Source organism: Topomyia yanbarensis, chromosome 3, assembly GCF_030247195.1.
Source record: "Topomyia yanbarensis strain Yona2022 chromosome 3, ASM3024719v1, whole genome shotgun sequence".
NCBI lineage: Eukaryota > Metazoa > Arthropoda > Insecta > Diptera > Culicidae > Topomyia > Topomyia yanbarensis.
The window spans coordinates 136,986,992-137,010,531 of NC_080672.1; the positions used below are offsets into that span (position 1 = coordinate 136,986,992).

General features: G+C 38.7%; 1 protein-coding gene across 1 annotated transcript; it reads right to left on the bottom strand.

Moving 5' to 3' along the window:
* Positions 1-463: 463 nt before the first annotated feature.
* On the bottom strand, positions 464-22,768 carry LOC131694271 (ubiquitin-like modifier-activating enzyme 1). The gene is made up of 6 exons (XM_058982846.1): positions 21,667-22,768; positions 19,878-20,927; positions 19,408-19,659; positions 19,040-19,348; positions 2,537-2,907; positions 464-2,471 (listed from the first exon to the last, which is right to left on the bottom strand). Exons 1-6 carry the CDS (start codon positions 22,528-22,530, stop codon positions 2,057-2,059), a joined length of 3,261 nt encoding a protein of 1,086 aa, XP_058838829.1. The 5' UTR covers positions 22,531-22,768; the 3' UTR covers positions 464-2,056.
* Between the last annotated feature and the right edge of the window lie 772 nt (positions 22,769-23,540).

Here is a 23,540-nt window from a genome sequence, read left to right on the forward strand (position 1 = left end):
TCTCATTCGCTAGATAGATACTATACCGTATTTCAAGCAGTAATTTTCCCGATTATACGCGGCTTTAAAAAGCTCTTCAACAGAGCTTCACCGGCAAAGTTAAAATTTTCTGATCCTTTATTCTGGTATTACTAGCAATGAATGCGTCGACGAGTTGGCCAGAGAAGGCACAGAAATTTACTTCCAATCCTACTTCCTCCCTGCTCCTTCTTTCTATTTGATCAGGAGAATGATGAGGTGACACAGCATTGTGCCGATTACATAGAGGAATGTGGCATTTGAAACAATATTTCTGATTTTTGACAAACCTCTGGTGGTTTAAATCCACTTTAAAGTCTGTCGAAATAGAAGATCTATCTCCACAATAGAATATTGATGTTTTGTGTTCTTGCAGTTCTTACGAAAGGAAGTGTCATCTTTGCTTCTTTTCAACGATAAACTTTAGAAATAACAATATTAAAAATTTCATGATCATAATTTATTTTCAAATACAATATTTTTGCTTTGCTTTTTACCTTTTTTTATCTCTCAAATGAAATGTCATCGTAGATTGTTCTGTTTAAAGTACTACTCATCATTCAGTAAAAATTATTATTAATCATTTCGTATAGTCGTTCTCGCATTCTCGCTTCTCTCACATTTTTAATTTCTGCATCCCATGTCTATTTTAATCGTTCTTTTCCCTCATTTCGTGTTTTAAATTTGGGTTTTCGTGTCATGATGACGCGTAGCTGTTGTCTAGTAGACTTTCTACGCGGCACAACTTCTGTTCATCAAGAATTTTATTTCATAAACCTCATCTTCAGAGCGGGATAGTAAGCTTGACATTTAAAATAAGAAATCAATTTTCAGAATTTTTTCCAGGGGAGGTTACTGATGAGCGAATTTGTTTTATATTTAACATATCTGCAGATCTATTTTTTTATTTTCAAAAAACCACTTGAAAGTTCCGATCGCACTGAAACGAAATGTTTTATCCGCTATGAAAGGTCTATTGTACATCCTACTCTGTGCATCACTCCCGTGCAACACTAAACCAATTTTCCCTACGTATAATTTATTATTTTGTTGAAAATGATATCTAGCATAAGCACGCATTCGAAATACTCATTTTAAGTCAATCATTATGTCAATGCATCAGAAGGATTTATTAAATCAATTTGATTACTTGAAACGATTGTAATAGCGTTTTCGTTTTTATCTGCGGCTACACCAGTATAATGCAAGAAAAGAGACTGATTACACCGAAGTTTGAACGAGTGTAGCACCGACTACACCAGTGTAGTGCAGTCAAAAACGAAAATGCCATAAACCTGGTCATCTGCTCCACTTTCGGTTGACTTGCGTTGAATTTATAAGCTTATTTGTTGTTTAATCACACACTCATGCTGCATTCACATCTAGTAAAGTTGAGACCTATACCATAGTTATATCGTGTGGGAGTGATTAAATTTATTCGTTTATAGTCCCATTGCTGCAGGTGTAATGCGAAGAAAAATCTGTTCTGTTCAACAATGGAAATCGCAAAAAGGCAGACAACAAAGATCATTTTACTACTTGCTTCATATTTAATGTTAGTACATATGATTGAGATACTCGCTAGAATGCATCGCACTGGCGAACAAACTATAAATGAATAAAGAAACGAGAACTAGATGACGGCATACAGAAAAGTGAATAAACCAATCAATACACGAGGGCAAGAATTGAAAATGAAAAAAAAACTAAAAAAGAATCACTTCTATATCATACGTAAACTGGCATATACTTCAGTCGAATACGCCGGCTCGGATTTACCTTTTAATCATGGAGACAACGCCCGATTTATCGAAAAACAAAGGCAAAAATCAAGATAAATACCTTCGTTTCCCATTCGGATGCAGCCAGATGACAAGAATGACCCCGAAAAATTGAATGTTATAATCACTTTTGCTAATGAAATTGTTGTTATTGGTTCAGTTTCTTTCTCCGATGTGTATGTGTGCCCGTGTGTTAGTGTTTAAAACAACTCCTTAAAATATGTGTGAGTTTGAGTGTGTTCTGGAGAGAGCACACTTCACGGTAAAGAGTAACGCACATAGGGTATTTCTACGTCGTTACCCTCGTCATCATTACAGCAAATTTCGAAAACAAGTGCACGAATATGAGGCTCGATGCTCTTTTTTGAAACACGCCGCACCACTTCCGACATGGTTAGGCTCAGTCGTTCCGCCTTCTTGTCCTTGGCCATAAAGAATGCATAGAGCATGCAGACGCCCTGAGACAGCATCGTGATCTGCAGCTTGTGTTCTCGCTCGAAGTAATCCAGGAACTCCTTCAACGTGAGCTCACCTTGAACTTCGAAGCGATCCCAGAGGGTCCAGTCCTTGTCGTAGTAGGTTTGCTTCTTCGCTGCAATCGGTTCCGAGAAAGTGAAAAATGGCAACGCCAAATTCATAAAACCGTTCTTGAAGCGTTCCAACGTGTTGAAGCTGCGTATAGACAAAAATAAAAGATTTTATTTAATCTGATCCTGATCCAAACGAACGTCAATTACCCTTGAGCAAGCTTGTACAGTTCGAGAGAAACGCAACCTGCCACGAGAGACGTCGTGGTGGCAATCGCCGGTATAATCTTGCCCGCGATCAACTTAGACTTGTGCCGATCTGCGGGCGGAATTTTGTAATTGGCCGCACGCAGATTGGATGCCGCGACAATGAAATCCATATGCAGATTATTGTCGTCGTCCTTCTCGAACTCGAGCGGCGTAATGGTGAAATCAAGGCGACCCAGCGAAGCCAACTCCTTTTGCAGACGTGTTATACGGTCCTGGTCGAGCTCCTCGCCGGAGGCTCCGTTTGCTTCGGCCTGCATGGCTGCATCGGTGATTGCAATTTTAACACCCGATCTGGGAGTGAAAACGGGAACCTAAAAATATGATATAATTGTGGATTAGAACAGTAGGGGGCTTTTCGATTTGTGTGGTAACGTTCGAAGGTTTATTCTCTCAATCACTGAAATATGTGGTCTCGCTCTAGCATGAAGAAATGCGAAAAGGATGGAGAGGACAAACTGAATTGGATCACTGAAACAAGCGATCACTACGTGCAGTGGAAAACTGCGTGCAGGTTTAGTTAAGAAACAGGAGTGAGCAATGTTTAAGTCATAACTTTATTGCTTGCATACGAAATAACAATTAGAGTTTCCATTCCGAGAATTGCTTTCGCGGGAATCGCGAGTTTTTGGCATTTCTCGGAATTCCCGAATCCTGCGAATTAATTTTTTTCTGGGATTCGAGAATAGTCTTTTGTTCTTCAAAAAAAAACTCGCAGTAAATCGGCAAATATTTAAAGTGGGTAGCAATTACTTCCGTTATTGCTAACAAGCCCCCGCATCAGGTTAACGATCCTTTGTATTTCCTTTCAATGTTCGATATTACCGTTCGTATACGTGTATTTCACAAGCAATCCGATATAGAAAATAGGAAATGCTTTCCTTGATTTATAACATCTCGAGCTATCATATCTCTTTGTACAACGTGTTATCAGTCGGTAGTTTTCAACCCAATAAATATATCGTAGAGAAGGAATAGCGAAATTTGTCTAAATATTGTCGCAATAAATAGTGATCCGGCCCATTATGCAGATAAGATTAACTAACTAAACTACTACCTAATAAACTATGTTTTACAGGTCGCATCACTTGCTAGGAACGAATCCTAGACCTTATATCCTTCCAAACCACCATCTTCCCGACACCTACGGAAGAGTCTGATGAATCGTCTACCTTCCGTTAAGTAGGTGGAGCTTTAACACTTTCCCTTTATCCTTCCCAGTGAGCGATGGAGATGGAGGCGGCTGGCAATGATGGTTATCATGCTGTTGGGGTTTTAATATGGGTCGGATTGGTATGAATTCCTGCTTCCTAAGCAACTATTGCTATAAGATAATCAGCAGTCAAACATGAAGTCAGTGTGCAATCCGCCAAAATCATCGTCACAACGCAACGCAAATATTTAAAATGGGTAGTAATTACCAATAATAGTTTGTCAACTGATTCGCAGATCAAGGAGCTTTGTATGTTTGAAATCAAAGACAATTTTTTTTTAAATATTTTTTTTAGGTATATAGGCCAAGTTTTAGCCAAATCATCACTAAAATGTATCCATGATTTCATGTTGAAATGAATGAGGTTGAGGACAATTTTATTATTATACCGTTTTCGGTGTCCACGATATCTCTGCAGCAGATGAACGAATTGATCTATTTTTTAGCTCTTTCCTGTTCAATAGCCAGATCGCCAAAGTGTTTGGCAAACAAACAAAAGTTACAGAAATGGCATGGATTTCCTCAAAAAACTAATTTTAGTTTAAATAATTGCGATGTTTGATGGGGAGCATGTCGTTTGGCATAAGTTCGTTTGGCATAAGTTCATTTGGCATAGGTTCATTTGATATAATGTTCATTTGGCATAACAGTAGGTGACACATACGTTCGTTTGGCATAATGTTCATTTGGCATAATGGTCATTTGGCATAATGGTCATTTGGCATAATGGTCGTTTGGCATAATGATCATTTGGCATAATGGTCGTTTGGCATAATTTAAAAAATACATTGAATTTTCTGTTACTAGTCATTGCCGCCTAATGTGGCTACGCCTCATCGCTTGAAACCCGGTGCTGTCCGACATCGCTCCGCTCGGTCGGACTTGAATTAGTTGATAGCCCCTATATTTGAGTAATCCGGGCAAACGAGTGGATCACAGGTTTGCTCGGGAGGGGCCGCCGACCAGGCATGGGAAAATTCATTCACTCGCGCGACTGTTGCTGACTGTGGATCACCAAGTAACCACAATTTTGTGCTCACTAAATAACGATGAACAACGCACCAAGGGAGAAAAGTAAAAGCTTCACAGTAGGTCACTAGATAAGCAAACTGCGAATAAACAGTGAAACTTAAAATTTTTAAGAGCAGCGTTGATTGTTCGCTCGTGAATGTTTATCACGTAGCTTCGCGAAGCTCATAAAGGTTTCTTGATGCATGAATAAAACATACCCCATATTTTTTCACAGGATTTTTTGCTGACAGAGTGCGTTATGGGTAGTTTTGTGGTACACTACAAGTAATTTGATCTACTAAAGTTTTTTTGCGGTCATTTTTTCAGCGGTGCATTGTTGCAAATTTTGAAAAACGTTGATTATCGGCTAGTTTTAAAACGGTAGATGGTTTTCCAAGCATTAATTATTTTGTACGAATATGAAAATGAAATAAAACTATATAATGAAAATCCTATGCAAATCGCGAACCGCTCGAGAAGAGCTTCGCGAACGAAGCTATCCGCGTTGGGGAAGGATAGAATAAAGACGCAACTGATGTGCTCCTTCGTTGGTTGTTATAGTTTTGGCACGCGTGTGTCCGTCGCTACAGGTTGCTAGGTATCATTTTCGATGCTAACAGAATACATCACAACTGAAGAAAGCTTGCTTATGAAGTGCGAACGAACAGTTCACGATGCGATTTTTCCCATGCTTGCCGCCGACGCACTATCGGAATCCAGCAAATCCCGCTTCGGATCCTTGGTCTCAGTTATGCGACGATGCCAAGAGTTAATTGGTATATAGGTTCAAATAACTACTCATATTTGAAAGAAGAATCAACCCTTATGTTGAAATAAACCGGACAAACGAGTAAATCAACACTTTGCTAGCGAACTTATTAAACATGCAAATTAAAAGAGCTGCTCATGTTTGAAAGAAGGAGTCAACCCCTAATTTTGAGTAAAACGGACAAAAGAGTTTATCACCAGTTTACTTCGAGGGCCATTTGTTATACAAATTAAAAGAACAGCTCATGACTGAAAAAAGGAATCAACCCTTATGTTTCTGGCAAATATACACATATATATTTGCCAGAAACAATGATTGATTCCTTCTCATAAGCAGTTCTTTGAATGTGTATACCAAATAGCGCTCGCAAGTAAACTGGTGATCCACTCGTTTGCTCAAACTTAGGGGTTGATTCCTTCTTTCAAACATGAGCAGTTCTTTGAATCTATATACCATATAGCCCTTGGAAATATCGCATAACCTAATCCAAGGGGGCGAGGTGGTCATCGACCCGCCGTCAGAAGCGGCGACCCCTCACCGGCAAACCTACGACCCACTCGTTTTCCCAGGTTACTCAAACATAGGGGCTATCAATTAGTTTAAATACCATACTTAAAGCGACGTGGCGTAGCCACATTAGGCGTCAATATTAAATATAACATAGATTTCAATGTATATTTCAAATTATGCCAAACGACCATTATGCCAAATGACCATTATGCCAAACGACCATTATGCCAAATGACCATTATGCCAAATGAACATTATGCCAAATGAACTTATGCCAAATGAACTTATGCCAATGGAACTTATGCCAAACGATGTGCTCCCGTTTGATGATGATGATGTAGTGAACTCACGATCAGTGTAAGGGCTATGCCAGTAGCTACAGGAGCTTTTAAGGTTGGACAGAGAAAGGGAAAAATTCGCAAACGAAAAAAGCAGTTTTTTCCACACCGTATGTCAGATCTTCATAAAAATCAATCAGCAGTACTGTAACAACAAAAGATCTGACATACGGTGTGGAAAAAAACTTCTTTTTTCGTTTGCGAATTTTGCGCATTCTCTATCCAACCTTTAACGGCAAGGCCAATAAAACAATTGAGATGTTTGAGTGTAAAAAAGTAGCATTTTCATTCAAATCAAATATTTGTTGTTAGCTTTTTTTGGCCTGAAAAAAAACAAGCGCAATAAAAACAAGGACAGCTTCATTATTTAAACACAAAAAAAGAAAATAGCAAACATAATTTTATTCACAAACGCTTGTAAATATATTCAATTCTAAACTGGTTTGAATGAGACTTGAACACTATACTTTCTAAACATCACAAAAAATCCCTGAATAAAACCAAGTTTAAATTAAATTACTCTAGTCGACACTTTCAAACTTTATGACATGCCAAAAACGATCACTTGCGGTCAAGCACCCGGGTTTTGAAATCCCCGATTCAGGGAGTTTTTAGAGTGACAAGGTTTCATTGCGTTTCGGACGGCGCCGGTGATTGAGTGGTAAGCGTAACCAGGACCACCACTCATTCCAGTTGGTGTGGGTTCAATCCCAGCCGAGGTCGTTGAGATTTTTCTATGGTGAACAAAATCTGTGGTCACCTCAGCTTATAAAAAAGGTTTGTCCCTAAACATTTGCTCTATACAACGACGCCACATATAGTACTACAAATCTGAGGCCCCTGAGAAATTATTTTCGGCAATTGTTCGTCTTTGAACCCAGTTAAAATAAAAACCTTAAGGCTTAGGCACGTTCAGACAGCCAAAGGCAACATCAAATATATGGCGGGCAAACACAATAAACTACCCTTCATAGACTCGGAGGAATACAAGACCCTTACTAATCCCATACTGGTAAAAGGTAACCTTATGGCAATCGGTATAGACAAGTAGACATTCTTGACTAGAATGAAAAAACCGTGACCAACATTAAGACATAAGAAAAACGTTAAACATAGACCAGTAGACATTGTTGAGCACAATAACAAAACCGCGACCGACTCAAAAAACATCGACACATAGGAAAATGTCAAAAAGACATAACGGTTATTCCTTTTCAGATTATGGCTGCTGGAAACGAGGATCTAAGCGGACATTCTCATACACGACGTAGGAAAGAAAACCGTTAATAATTATTCCTATAGGCAAAACTAGAGTTACATTAAAACCACCATATTAATCTAAACCTAATGGCGGACACCATCTAAAACATAGACAAAAACAAAATGATGCAGACTAAAATCTCATGTCAAGCAATTTAAGCTCAATGATAAAAGTCAAATCGAGAAAATTTCTTTCCATGTTCAACAAATTAAGACTCTCTAGACAAAAATATAGGAAAGCTTAGGACGCGGACGGAAACATATATCCGGCAGCCCGAACACGGATGATTTAAAAATTATAAATAATGCAAGGAAGTCTCTCATAGAGTAGAACAACAAAGAAATCAGCATTAATAGTGCATTAGAAATCAGATTACAGAATGTTACAGATACAATAAATTATCTCATTATCTCTCAAAACAACGTTCAGAACAAAACAGTTGAGGGATTTGACTCAGTTAATTTGATATTCAACTTAGGGTAGTTCACCAATTAGAGAAAATAAAAGAAGCGATTAACGTAATATTCCCAGCAAGCGCATCGTTTCATCAGACGAGATAACCATGGCCCAGGAATACCTCAGGATCAGCGGTATTGCAATGAGCTCGCTCGACAACATATTGGATATTTCCATCGCCTATGTGCTGTGTGTAATGAAGAAATCATCTACACACTTAAACTTTTACGAGTCAAAAGAATGTAGAGTATCAGTTAGCTATATACCGGCCATTAAAGCATAAGAGTCCCATGTCGAAAACAACAATCCTTATATCCTTGTTCAAGATCTACATTTTCATTGAGCATTATGGCTAGATCAACCATGTTTTGGTATTCTTTTTCGATATTTTCTAAACAAACCTGGTAGTCTTATTTCTTGGATTGTGAATACAATCCAACAGATAACTCCTTTTCGACAAAAATCCATATGGGACTCTAGCCAATAGCCATCGTCTCCATCTTACGGCAAAATTGTACCTGGAAGGATCAAATCACTTACTGACCAACACTCTCTGAACAAGGCATAGAAACAATTCACAAATTGAACCTAAAAAATGACTACCCTCTAAACATGACTACCAAAAATGTTCATTGGAAACTACATCTGTACGGCTGGCTCTTTTTTGGAACATCAACGATGATTTTCGCGATCCTAGCAGCATTCTCTACTTGGACCGTTCTGTTCTTCGTATCGAGAAAATTGATAGTTCGAACAGTTCAACAATAACAGACGCCCCAGATGACAACCGAAATTAACCCGTCAGGCTGCCGAAGTTCATCCCACAATAAGGATTTAGGAAGCTGAGCACAGTTTTTTAGTAGAAACGGGATCGTTAGGAAATCGGTGGGTTGGTAGGTTAGCACATTGTTATACATGATATTTGGGTATCCAAAAGTGGTACATAGTACCACTCTGTTATTAAGTAATACATATATTTTTTCCAACTGGTTAAATTCACGGGAAATAACTTTTTGTGGGTAATAAACAGTCGGTGGTAAAATGTACCATTGTGCCCCATGGGTAGGAACTATGAAACACGACGTCGTCTACAGTGAAATATTCTATTTGTAAATTCTGTTCTTTTGTTTTGACGAAGAATTATCCTAACGCTTCGAATTAAAGTTATATTAAGGCGAAAATCACTTGCTTGCGAAAGAAATCACTATATCATCGCGTAACATAGGACTACCTTATATGCATATTAGCTGCAATCATGAAAGTAGCGACATTTTCTACAAAACTTGTCCAAATTTACCAATTTTGAACTATATGAGTAGTATTTACTGTGGAAAATCGGAACCCATTCACATTTTGAGACAGACCACAAAAACAAGAAATTTCCACTGTTCCCCATACGTCATCGTTTCACAGTTACCCAATGGGTCTATTCACGAAAATTGTGAAATTACACAGAACCATGACAAGTTACCAAAAAACTTTGTTCGCGGCCAATGTTGAGCATAAAATTTGCTATAAATAACAATGGACTAAATATTTATTCAATGGATGATAACTCATAAAGATGGAATAATATTTTTCATTGCAAATTTACTCTGGCTATAACAAATCAAACAAATATTCATTAAATGAGATGCAGAGATCTCTCTCAAAATACTGCAACACGTGTAAAGAATTAGAAATTGTGAAATATGAGGTAATGAGACGATTCTGACCATGCATTATTATTTATTGCGAATGTTTCATAGTTCCTGCACTGTTACCCTCTCTCCCCTACATTTTATCTTTTTTGAATGGGTATATCTCTAAATGCAGTTTATTTAATTTTTGATAAACTTATGTTCATTTTGACTCCAGATTATCGAATCATCCGGATAATCGAATGAATAGAATTGTTTTCGCGTGAAATACATTTGAACAACACAACCTAGGGTATATGCGTCAATTAGTTATGGAATTTGCGTATGGACTTTGTATTGACACCATGTGTGTTTCTGAGAAAACCCATAGTCCTGTGCGATGTCTTGCAAGAAAAGGAGTTCTGATTAAACTGGTGAGAATTAATGAAACAGAAGCTTGCTTTGGTTTAGCAAGACAATGCTATATACACTATACAATATTTCTCTTTAGTTCAACCAAACAATATGCATAATGCTATATTTATCCTTAGCGTCCATCCGTGCTAACACCACAAATCACACCACACCACCTAGTGCTTAAAGCACTATTTAGACTCTCGGTGAAAATGAACGTGAACATGTGTTGAACACCTTCCATTGTTCACGGTGGACGACGTCGTGAACAGTTTCATCAGCGAACAACGTTTTCACGCTCAACTGGCAATTTACGGTTTGTCAGAATGCAATTTGGTATTCAAAGGTTAACGTTCACCGTGAACAATGATGACACTTATATTCACCACTCCGCATCAATTCCGTCCATCGGCCCGTTTACACTCCTGGTGAACAAGTGAAATATCCACTGCGAACATATTTCACCGTGGAATATTTAAAATGATCGGAGAATACGAATATTATTGCATTGGTTCAATTATATCGAATAATTGTGCATGGATTCGCTAAGTATATTAATGAACTATCGTTTAGTTCCATTTTCATCAGTTTCTACGCAACCATAAGTGAGATATTGAAAAAAAAAACAATTTGGTGCGCATCAAGTTCACGTTCATTTTCACCGAGGGTGTAAATAGGCCTTTAGTGGGTGTACCCCATATGGCATAATAGACGTTTGGCATAACGGGTTTGGCATAAAGACGTTTGGCATAATGCTTATTGAGAGGTAGGGACATTTGGCATAACGGACGTTTGGCATAATGGACATTTGGCATAATACCTATTGGGGGGTAAAGGGACATTTGGCATAATGGACATTTGGCATAAAAGGGGCATAATATTTTTGGGGAGTGAATCCAAAATTATCAACTTTTGTCATATATACGATGTTTTATTTCGTAATTTGGAATCAACTCAAAAAAATTTTTTCATTTTGCATGAATTACGCAATCTATAAGTATTTAGATGGATCATCGCAAAAAACGACTAAATATAGGCACATTTACACACATTATTCTTAATGGGTTAAAAGGGTCCTTTGGATTACGTGGTGTAAATTCAGCAAGTAAGACTTGAGTTTTTTGATAACTTGAATAAAGAGTAACATGTATAAGCCGTGTGGTGTCCGGCGGGCTGAAATCTTTTTGCACTATTTCAACCAAGAATAGAACCTCTGGGAACTGCTCCCATGTCGTAAGAGGCGACTAACAACATGCTAGGAGTTCCTAGGCCGAGGTTTTGTTCCGTACCGAAGACTTAATCTGGGCGGACCTTAAGGTTTTCCATATTACCCTCTTTCCAGTCTGTATTTAGTGAATCACTGACATATACCTTTTCTGATTCGCCTTTCTTGATTGTGTACCAACGTTTTAAGTTTCTTCTGGCGGTTGTATATTAGCCGTAAATGACGAAATCTAATTCTACACTAAGTAACAGAATATATTAATATACCGGCACTTCCACGCCAAGGTTTAACTTCCAAAGCTTTGGCTTAAAAACCGTTTTTAAAAAATGGAAACTTTCATGCAGGAAATTTATTGAATTGGCCTAAGATGGAGCTGTCGAATTTCACAAAAAGCTTTTTATGTTGCAAGTGATCTGTAGTTGTGTTAAATTAGGTATTTTTCTATTATATTTGGAACCGTCTACCGACAAATCTACATTTACGAATACCTCCAAAAGTGACTTCTTGAGGTCTCATGAAGGCCTGACACTAGCTTTATGATACTTTTGCTTTTCTAAACAGTAATAAAAATCTCAACATTCAAGAACTTCACTTTGTCAGAAAATGTAGGGCCATCGGAAGCTAAAACTTCGTAAAATCGCACTCCTGGTCCTTTTTTCAGTGCAGTACTCTACGTCACTCGTTCAAATTTGCACCGCTCTTATGGTAGTCGGTATTTGCTAGTATTACTGTTCTCCCATCCATTCTGGTAGTCAAACGGTGGGATAGCAAAATTCTTACAAGTTTCCTATCTCATGCCTCCACGCGATTCTAAGTCTATTGATGACATTTGGTCCTTAGACCGCAGAATGAGAGGGTGCGAACAGAATGAGAGGGTGCGAACAGATCTAGTCGAGAAAACATTGCCGTAAAGGTGAATAGTTGATCGGAAGTTAGCCCCAATACGACTAATCTGACTAGTATCTATGAACACGGCTCAATACGTATTGAGAATTCGCCGCGTCTGTTTTTATGAACCTAATTTAAAGCTCCGTTATTGCTAACAAGCCCGTGCATCAGATTAACAATCCTTTATATTTCCCTTCAGTGTTCGGTATTATCGCTCGTATACTTGTATTCCACAAACAATCCGATATGGAAAATAAGAAATACTTTCCTTGATTTATAACATCTCGCGCTATTTTTGCCAGTATAATATGCTGTCACTTGGTAGTTTTCAAGCCAATAAATATATCGTAGAGAAGAAGTAGCGAGTTCTGTCCAAATACTGTTGCAATAAATAGTGATCCGGCCCATTACGCAGATAAGATTAGCTTTTCCAGGCAATACTCCCACGATCGGCTGTGTGGAGTTCAAATTGTTTTTGTTTAGGGAACATAGTATACTCTCGGTAGCCGGCTGCCCAGAGTTTAAAAATAACCAAAAACTAAACAAGATCATCTCTTTTTCGAGTGATCGTGCACTCGAAGACTAACTAAACAACTACCTAATAAAATATGCTTTACAGGTCGCATCGTTTGCTTGGAGCGAATCCTAGACCTGATACCCTTCCAAACCACCAACTCCGCGACACCTATGGAAGAGTCTGATGAATCGTCGTCCTTCCGTTAAGTAGGTGGAGCATCAACACTTCCTGTCTACCTTATCCTTTATCCTTCCCCGTGAACGATGGAGATGGGGGCGGCCGGCAATGATGGCTATCATGCTGTTGAGGTTTTAATATGGGTCGGATTGGTATGAATTCCTACTTACCACTTCCTAAGCAACTCTTATTAGATAATCAGCAGTCAAACATGATGAAGTCAGTGTGCAATCCGCCAAAATCATCGTCACAACGCAACGCAACGCAACTTGAATAAAGAGTAACATGTACGGCAGAATACAGATGTATAATTGTGTTATTTGTAAAGAAGGCTGCATCGCTATGCTTTTCATATAATACTTAATTACTATTATGCACAGAATTGTGATGCACCCTACTTTACATTATATATGGAGCATTCCACATAAAATTTACCACCCCAAATTTTGTTTACCATTTTTTTCGATTTGGCTGTCTAAAATATTTGACACGTATTTTTTTCTTTCAAATAGTAGTAATTTGCTTTAATTTTGTTTAAATACTTTTATTTAATCGCCAATACTGCAATAACTGAAGAAGATATTAAAAATTGTTGAAAACATGAAATGTGTGCTTTTCTCAGTTTTCGAATGAAGTTTATTAAAAATAATCATGCTGCTTATTTAATGTAAACTATTGAAAAGTTGGATGACTTTTTTTTCTCTTAAAATATTTTTCTTAACGCCTTCAACATTTTGGAAAGAACATTTGAGTATTTTCGGCGTTATGAATTTTTCAGTCGAACCCTGCACGCGCGAAGCATACCACCACACACACTCTTCGCTAACACGCGGGTTTGGCTGCAACAGTTTCTACACGTCAGCGCGTGCGAAGCGCATGGAAGAACCTTTCGTGCGCGCAATATGTATACTATTCTGTGCATATTAATAAATAATTAGTATATGAAAAGTATAGTGATTCGCCCTTCTTTACAAAGAACGCAATTATACTTCTGTATTCTACTGTAGTACTGTACAATGTACAGGTTACATGTTACTCATTATTCAAGCTACCGAATTACGGAAATTTCACTTGCTAAATTTACATCACGTAATCCAAAGGACCCTTTTAACCTATTAAAAATTTGTTCAAATGTGCCTATCTCTAATCATTTTTTCTTTGCGATCCATCTCACTACTTACAGGTTGCGTGATTCATATAATATGAAAAATATTTATTTTCTGTTAATAACAAAACAAGTAACAAAAAAAACATCATTTATATGACGAAAATTGATTATGATAATTTTGGATTCACTCCCCAATAAGTATTATACCAAATGTCCATTATGCCAAATGTCCATTTACCCCCCAATAGGTATTATGCCAAATGTCCATTATGCCAAACGTCCGTTATGCCAAATGCCCTACCTCTCCATAAGCATTATGCCAAATGTCCATTATTCCAAACGTCTTTATGCCAAACCCGTTATGCCAAACGTCCATTATGCCATATGGGGTACACCCGCCTTTAGTTGAATACCTACTTAAGAAGATACGGGAAACCCACGTAATCTCCATAGGTATTGCGGATGTTAGATTTTGTTAGCATGGAAGGAGGTGGTGTGTGGTTGTGGGATGATTTACATACGTATTTGATGTAATTATTTGATTTTAACATATAGATATGTTATGTTGGGTGGATCTTACCAAATGGTTTCGTTTCAACACAAGGTTAACACAAAATGGTCTTAGGTATTTCATCCGGGGCTAAGAGACATAACACTCGAAAACAATGCGTCGCCCGCTTTGACGGTCATTTCAAATATATTTGTAGATGGGACTATGGCCGCATTTGCAATGATGGCACCACTGATATATGCACAAGCATGCGGGAGATAGGATACTAGACAGGGATTCCATGAGAAACCAGCCGACCGCAAAATATGACCATCGTCGATTCGAACGAAACTTTGCAGGTGTGTTCGCTGTATGAATCTCCATGATATTATCTGGCAATTGGAATATTTTGATACGAGAGTAATTTTTCAAAAGGGCGTAAACGTTTCTACGTGTATGAATTTCAAAATTTCAACTTTATCTTTGACATCAAGGCGATATTGTAAACCATTTGAAAGTTACATGAAAGCAACCAAAATATATTTCAACCATAGGGTCTGTTGATTAAACTATATAGCTGAATCATATGTTGGTTGTTTTCATGTAACTTTAAAATGTTTCACAATATCGCCTTGATGTCAAAGAGAAAGTGGCAAGAAAGTTTACGGGCCTTTTGAAAAACCTATTATTGTTGATGGAGAAACGCGACTAACTTATGAAAAGGTCGTAATAAAACAAAATAATTTAAAATGGCGTTTAGAATCATATTCAAAACGAAAATTGTATTTTTGACTGCAAATAGTAAGAATTATAAAAAAAATGTCAAACGTTATTGTTAGGAAAACTTTTTTATTGAAAGCTTCTCCAGGATCCAAATACACTAAAAAAGTTGCTTTTACGTCTTTAAAACGATAAACATTAAATTTTTGACATTTTTTGACGGGGTAACGCAAATAACTTTTAAAAAGAGCATAATTATACCAATTAATTGTTTGTGAAGGAGCAAAATTTCAAATATCTCGTAAGCTATCGCATTTTGGAAGATTTTTGTTAAATGCATTTTGATTATAAATGGTGCTTAGAATTATATTCTGTAATAGAATTACAATTTTGTATGTCTATTAGTATCAAATTTAAAAACATGCACGAAGTTATTGTTAGGAAAACTTTTTTACCGATTTTTTCTCCATCATGCAATCACATTCAAAATGTTTCTTTTCTCTTTAGGTTTTTGGTAACAAAATACAAATTTTTTTTAAAAATGGGTTTTTTCGCAATTTAAATTTTTATCATAAATTTTTGTTTTTTTTGAAAAATGACAACATTTTTTTCAGTGTATATTTTTTTCAGACAGAAGTATTCATTCCCTGTAACTCGTTCTCAGATAGTTTTGCTGTATAAAATACAGTAATCGAACAAAAAAAATTTGAAATTCATGCACGTAAAAACGTTTACGCCCTTTTGAAAACTTGCTCTTGAGTCAAAATAATCTTATTACCTGTGAAAAATATTTAGTCTTGCATGACTGTGAAATGTGTAACGTTTCATTGGAATCTCAGATGGTCGGTCACGATTTTAAAGATTTTCGGACGGATCTTCGTGGAATTCCTCTAGAGAAAAATAAGTTTCCAAGCCTGAGTGGTAACCCACCAGCAAATGAGTGTTTTGTACCATGTATAAAAGGTGCAGAGCTAGTGTTAGGGGAAAATGTCGGACTGATAATTTTTGAAGCTATTTCCGCATAGTGTTATGTCTGTTAGTGTGATACATAGTAGGTCATTTGACACAATAGCCATTCGGCTTAATGGCCATTTGACATAAAATGTACAAGATATTGAATGCTATTAACGTCATTTGTCATAAAAGTTGGCCGTTTGGCATAACGTATGAAAATACTCGCACAATTTTTTATGGCGTTCTGATTCACTGCAGTACGATTCTAAGGACTGCTCATGTTTGCAAGAAGGAATCAACTAATATTTCTGTCAGATTGATTACATAGAAGACTAAAGTAAGCTTGGAATTCCATTTACGATCCCTAAAATTTTCTAACCAAACTACTCTTTATAAAATATGAAATTTAATTCATGGTATATTGTGTCTTGTTTTCAAAATGTTTGTTATTTGATGCTTTACATTCGTTTGCGATCCAAATTCTAAAGAAGGGAAAATCTCAAGAATTCATATTCAAAGGAAAAAAATCATTACAATATAATTAAAAGTTAAAAGCAAATTACAACACATGCATAAATTCAATTTTATAATCTTGTGGCCATATTCACGCATATTTTATAATCTTGTGGCCATTCGCTTATTGAACCGAGAATTTGATGCTTATTTTTTAGTGTATGGTACAGATGCTAGAAGAGAGCTAGTTTCCCCATATCACTAGAGTTCCCGGTCGTATGGCCATGGAACTAGTAAATATATCTAGTAGATATGAGCGTCATTTTTTTTTGATAGGACCAATCGAATGTTGGCTGCTAAGACCGAGGGTAGAGACATCCGGACGTGACAGATACAGGATGCCTACAAATGGGCACGTAGATACCGCAGTCCTTCATAAAAGACCGGTGGTCAGCAATGTCACTCACATATCCCAGACAGGACCAGAGTTACAAATATTCGAATTCATCGAATGAAAAATGATCGTATTCAGCCGCATTCATTTTCAATATTCATTCACGCAACTGAAAACGTCAAACGAACAAACTACCCACTCATTTAGAGCAGGTTTTCATTCGTCTTTGGTTATTGCACGAAGAAAAACATGCAGCAACGAGGCCTTGGGACAATGTAAGCGGTGAAAGTTATTATTTTACATACTTTACCAATGTTTGAGAACATTTACCTAGATAATTAGTGAATTGAATATTACTGTACGATATCCAACTGAATGAATAATATAAATTTATGAATGAATATTTTTTCTATTCATCACGAGTCGCATCAGGTTCTTACAAAACGCACATTGTAATGTTCTGTCAATGCTCCACATTTTCGGCCATCAACGACCCGCTTATCCAGTCTGTGTCAATAGAACACTACACGACCCCAGCTGCATTGTGTACTGTCTCTTTCGGTTATTGCGGTATCATCCTTAAACTCTCTAATGTTCAGCAGGTACCGAAAGCCATTAATTTGAACTAGCATATTATATAAAGAGTAAAAGCGGCTGAGTTATTAAAGACAAAGTGAACAAAGAGAGGCTGTCATTTGAACTTAGGACCTTTTGACATGTTCGTGCAGAATTTTTCAAATTTTCCGAGGTACTGGTTATACCGTCTCACAGACCAACCTCAAACTTCCACCCACTTTTTGATTCTGTTAGAAGTCGCACGAGAACACCTAGTTTAAAAAAAATCCAGTAGGTGGATACTGTTATGAATTTCAACAGAATCCTAGCAATATGGATGTCAACATTCTTAGAATTGATTCAGAAAACTGTTTATTACCTTTATAAGACTATCTGATAATTGGATCCCGGGACTATTTAAATGCTTCATTGATCCACTACTTCATTCGGTTTGTAAAAATTTGTTTCTAGCCACACACAAAAACGTCGTCTCAGTAGCTAGTCGTAGTCTATTTTGATAATTGATCAGCTAGCGGAGCCAACCAAAGTCTTCATCGGTACTCAAAGAACAGGAGCTTCCTACGTGCAAACACTGCATTACCTATGAAATCTGAACTCTGGGCACGAGAAGAACTGAATTCCTACTTTTTAATATACATCAATACGGTTGTGCCCTTAGGATTACCCTCCCATGTTTATGTTTATAGAAAAAAACCAACGGTTTGGTAAACGCAATGCATTGAGTCATATAGTAAACGCACAGTGCCTTCCCTCGTGCATTTGACTTACAGACAAACGAACCACAACAAAATCGCTGATATGCCTACCTGGCATCAACAGTAATTAATATAAATGAACGTTCTTATGATAAATTAAAGAAGTCAATGAGGTTAATTTTTTATCCTTCATAGAAGAAAATCTGTTGCTGGGAGTGTGCACGTTTACCCTTATTTTTTCCAGTTTCATAAGCAAATATAAATTTAGTTTGAAATCTTTCCCATTTAGAATTCCTGAAAAAAATCCAAGACGTGTTAAATTTCCAGATTTTCCGGGAATCAAAAACCCTAGTAGAAATACACAAAAACCGGTTGTTTGAAGTTTAATTTGCTTAGGTTAGAAAACAGCTTGCACTCGGGAGCCGATTTATATTCCGAGGCTAACTAAACAAATGCGATTGTAGTTTGTTCTGCAAGTTGGTTATTACCAAAACTATCGTTAAAATGTAATGGCAATTAATACCTCACAGCGTTTACTATTCCTACTTCAATAATAGACAACGGATTGGCGGATTACTCCGTGTCCCATGGAAAAGTAGGATACATCTGTTCTTTTCGAACAAGGACTACACCATCTAAACAAAACCTGCTTACTTACCTGAACCTTTTTCACCAGCTCGGCAATTGCGGAACGGTCGCGCAGCTGGGGGATGCCGTAGACTTCCGCGCGCAAATTAGCCGTCGCGAAAACGTAGTCCAGATGCACCGGGTTCTGCACATCGAACGTTATAGCTGCCGGACAACGTTTCGGCCCGGACCAGAACGATTGCCCAGTCGTTGTTTGTTGATCGGGTGGGAAGTTAAACAACAACTGTCGAATCTGATTGGAATACTGTTCTTCAAAATGGATGCGAGCCCATTTTACGCAATCCTCGATGCTCTTCGGTCTCTCATCGATAAGGGCAGTCTACAATAAAGCAAACATTTATAAAAAGTTTGCGCGAATGCGAATATGATCGCACCAACCTTAACGGATTCCAGTGCCTCCAATGGCTGTACGCCTGGCAGCTTAAGCGTTCGTTCGATGAAAGTCGGGTCGGATATATACTGAGCAGCATTCGCAGCCGACTGCTTGAAGATTCCCTCGAACATATCCCTAGACCACTGCAGTGTGTGTTCAATTGCGTTTGGGAAATTCTTAAGCGTACAGATTGGAATCGATTTTTCCGGCGGATCCTGAGATGAACTGTACGATTCTGTGAGGAATGGTACAACTACCTACAAATACAAATAAACATTAAGGAATGCTGCGTAAGCTTTGGAAATATGTAAATGTGCTATACAAAGACGCTCTCATGCTTCGATTAGACAGAAAGACTCGTCCATAATATAGATTTTCTGTCCCTGCCAAAATAGTAGATAATGGCACTGTTAATTGTCCTATATCCCATGGATAGGCAGGTTGTAAAGAAACGACAAACACAGAAAGTACCAACCTGAATATTCCCCATCGTACCGAGTGTTCCCGACTCTAGCAGTGGTTTTCTATAGTAAATACAACGACGATCCATGTAAATACGTGCGTCGATATTGTCTAAAGCGTTGGCCACTCCGTCCAATCGCTCGAAGAAAGTGTCGTCATAGACTTGCTCCGTCTCGACACCGACTCGGTTCTCGTGAGAGATCACGTTGATGTCCCCGTTCATACGCTTAACAGCCTGAGCAGCAACACGAGATTTAGGTTGCTGAACATCATGCGGCCGAAACAGAAACTGCCGATTAAGATTACTTTTTTCGATAAGGTCCATATCGGTGACGATAATTTCTCCCTCATTGCTTGACCCAACGCCAATCATTGCAAAGTTTTTCAACAACTCGCACCCGATCGCACCGGCTCCAACAATAAAGTACTTAAGCTTGCTCAAAACGTCCTGGAACTTACGTCCAAAAACGGCAATCTGAGCGTCATATCTCGATCCAACAGGCTGACACTCTTCCTCGGCCAATTCGGCTTCCGGTAGGCATTCTAAAGCATCATAACAGAAGTACTGAAAGAGAGGTGAAAATTTTCCAGTGCATGCCTTCATAACTTCCTGTGCGGTTATGCCGCCAATTGTTCCGTTCATCGGACAGAGATCACCAGCGCAAACTTTAGCAAATTTAGATAACATCCCCTCATTTATCTCTTCCAGCTTAAGCTCCTTGGCGCGTTCTTTGCACAGCTCAACAAACTCAACAGCATCTTCACCGTTCCAGGGACGTGGAAGTCGTCCGTTCTTCTCCTGGTATCGCCCAAGAACAGTAAATGCTAGTTGGGTATTCTGCGGATGGTCCCACTTGGAGAAATCGGGACAGACAAATTCCGGGGCGTTTTCCGCTTCGGCAAGCGACTTAAATGTCATCTGTTTCGGCATCTTGACCTGAGTGACGATTCCACCGCGTACATAGCTGCTCATTTGTGAAGTATCTCCGATGCTAAAAGTATACGGTCCCAAAACCTTGATCTTGATGGGATCGCATCCATTCAGTTCGACCATACCTTCAACCTAGACAAAGCAGAAAAGTAAAGAGCTAGTGTTAATTTTATCAATAAAACATAGTGTGCAGTAAATAATAATGCAAGCAAACCAATGATGAAATGATGTTTTCACGACGATTGGCTAGATGGGTATCGTGACTCGAGAATGGAGGCGGAACATTATTGATTTTATTTATGTCAGAAAAGGAGGCCAATGCTGTACTAACTACTGCATTGTTTTTCGTTAGATTGTCAATACTTCATTTTTTATTCTTTAACATGTTTGATTAATTGAGTTAAATTTCTATTAGGATGTATTGATTAGGCCTGGCCTTTGGTCCTTTGAATTTTGACGTTTTTGGTTGTATGAAGTAAAGTAACGGTTATAATAAATAACACTTATAATAAATAACAGTAATTTTAAAATCCCATCATTCTATAAATTTTGATTACTCTAAAAGACAAAACTTTTGTAAGGTGTCCTTTGGTTCAGTTAGAGCAATACAATTAATCTTGTTATTGTTTACTCAAATGACCAAATAACATCGTTTTTTACTTGTACGAAAAATCATCACTCATTATTCAATTTTTCCTCATGACGTCACAACTTGCTGTGTAGAAAATCATGTTCCACCTCACCAGAGCTCGCGCAAATCAGCTTTTTTCTTTTCCTCTTTCATCACACCAACCATCGCTACCGTCATCACCGTAATTAGCATGAGTCACAAAGTGGAAAAAATGCGTATTTTCGGGGGAAAAACACTCACCTCGGTGAAGGTAACGTAATCCCCGTCTTCGAAACCGTGACGGTTCTCGTCCAAACATGTTACAATACTGTCCACATCGCTGGTAATGCTAGCTACCATGGCCGAACCCGGATTGGCTCCAGTTGCATCATACACGGTGAAATTGGTTCCCATGTCACAGAAAATTTGCGCAAAAAGACCCCGGGTATCCGCCGTGATGAGGGCAATGTTGTGGCGATGGGTTATCTCCGCAATCCGATGTTGTTCCACGGGGGGTGTCAAAGTGAGCACCACAACCCGAAATTTGCGGAGAAACTCTTCGGTGAGCTCTCCTGTGTAGGCGGTGGTAGGCACATAGTTATTCAACTCGGACAACTGGCGGCAGCTGACCTCGGCCCGGTTGTTTCCAACATCAGCCTCCGTGAGATAGAACTGCGATGACAGATCCGCCAGCGAACAAAGCGCTTTGTCATGCAAAGTGACAGACTTCACACCACCAAGGATAACATTTTTAGCTATTTCCACACCCAAACCGCCGAGTCCGGAGATTAGCACATCGGAGCGGGCCATCCGACGCATCGCGTCATGCCCAAGGACGTAGAGCTGTCGCGAGTAGAGTCCCTCATCAATTTCCTGACCAGCAATACCTTCGAACGGTGTTGATCCATTGTTGTTTGCCGTCGCCATTACAACTGCTACTGAATCTTCTTCTAGTTGGCGTTGTTGTTGCTGCTGCTGTCCGGCTACTACTGCTGCTGCTGTTGCTGCAGTGGAGGAAGTCGACAACGACGACGACGACGAAGACGTGGGCGATGAAGGCAGTTTCCGCTTTTTGGCGGCTGGGGGATCGACGGCGGAACTGTCACAAAATTCACCACTAGACATTAAGCCGTGCTAAGGGAACCGGTGCGCCTCCGTGACGAGACACTAAAGCACCCGCCAGATGAAACAAATATCGCAAAATATAACACGAAACTGCGCTTCGAAAAATCCCTAAATGCCGTCACGAACTGTAGCAAATTGCACTGCAAAAACGCAAAATGTATGCCCCGGCTTGCAACAAGACCTCTAGCACGAAGCGACTGGCTTTTGTTCGATTGTTTGACTGCCAAGCTCAGGTCGAAATCGCGATGTCGACCGCGATGAAACTGCGAGAAAAATCCACTGAACTGGAATATGACAGCTTGAGAGCAGATTCAAGAAAATTTCCTCGCCTCAAGCAACAATACAGGGTTACCAGTAGAGCATCATTACAAAATTCCCACACCAATTTTACAGTAAACGGCAAGTTACGGCGGATAGCATAGAACAAAGTTTCAATAACTTACCGATCGCCAGAATCAAGTTTAACCCGCCCAGCCGCCTTTCGTTTACTGGGTTTGTTTGGGACAGCCCGGTCAAAAAAATGCGGACGAACATCCCAGTCAAAAAAATGCGGACGAACATCCCAGTCAAAAAGGGCAAGCTGCTGGCTAACGGGGGTTATTTGCTAACCCGGATGAGCTAATTGCCCTTCAATTTGCCAGCAAATTGCTGGCAATAAGGGGGCTATTTCGAATGCAACATTTGGGCGATTTGTCGCCGTTATTTTATTTGCCGCTCTACCCGCCATTAAATCGCCACCAAATCGCCCAGGGAACGCGCCATTTAATCGCCCTTAATTGCCTAATATGAAAATTACAAATAACACTTATTTTCGGATTCATTATCTACTCACATAAACATCAGTATACTAGGTAATCACTATCAAACTATAAGAAGAATCAATAGTGAAATTGGTATTGCTCACCAAAACTTACCACAATCTGACGTTCATTAAGACTTTAGGTCCAAGATCTTGTTCTACTATACTTACACACGATTCCACAATCACCCACATTCATTGGCTAAATGAA

Coding starts and splice junctions, on each gene's coding strand:
- LOC131694271 (XM_058982846.1), bottom strand. CDS start 22,530: ATGTCTAGTGGTGAATTTTGTGACAGTTCCGCCGTCGATCCCCCAGCC. Junction 19,349..19,407: donor AGGCACTGGAATCCGTTAAG/GTTGGTGCGATC, acceptor GCTTTATTGTAG/ACTGCCCTTATCGATGAGAG. Junction 2,908..19,039: donor AGCTGGTGAAAAAGGTTCAG/GTAAGTAAGCAG, acceptor TCATATTTTTAG/GTTCCCGTTTTCACTCCCAG.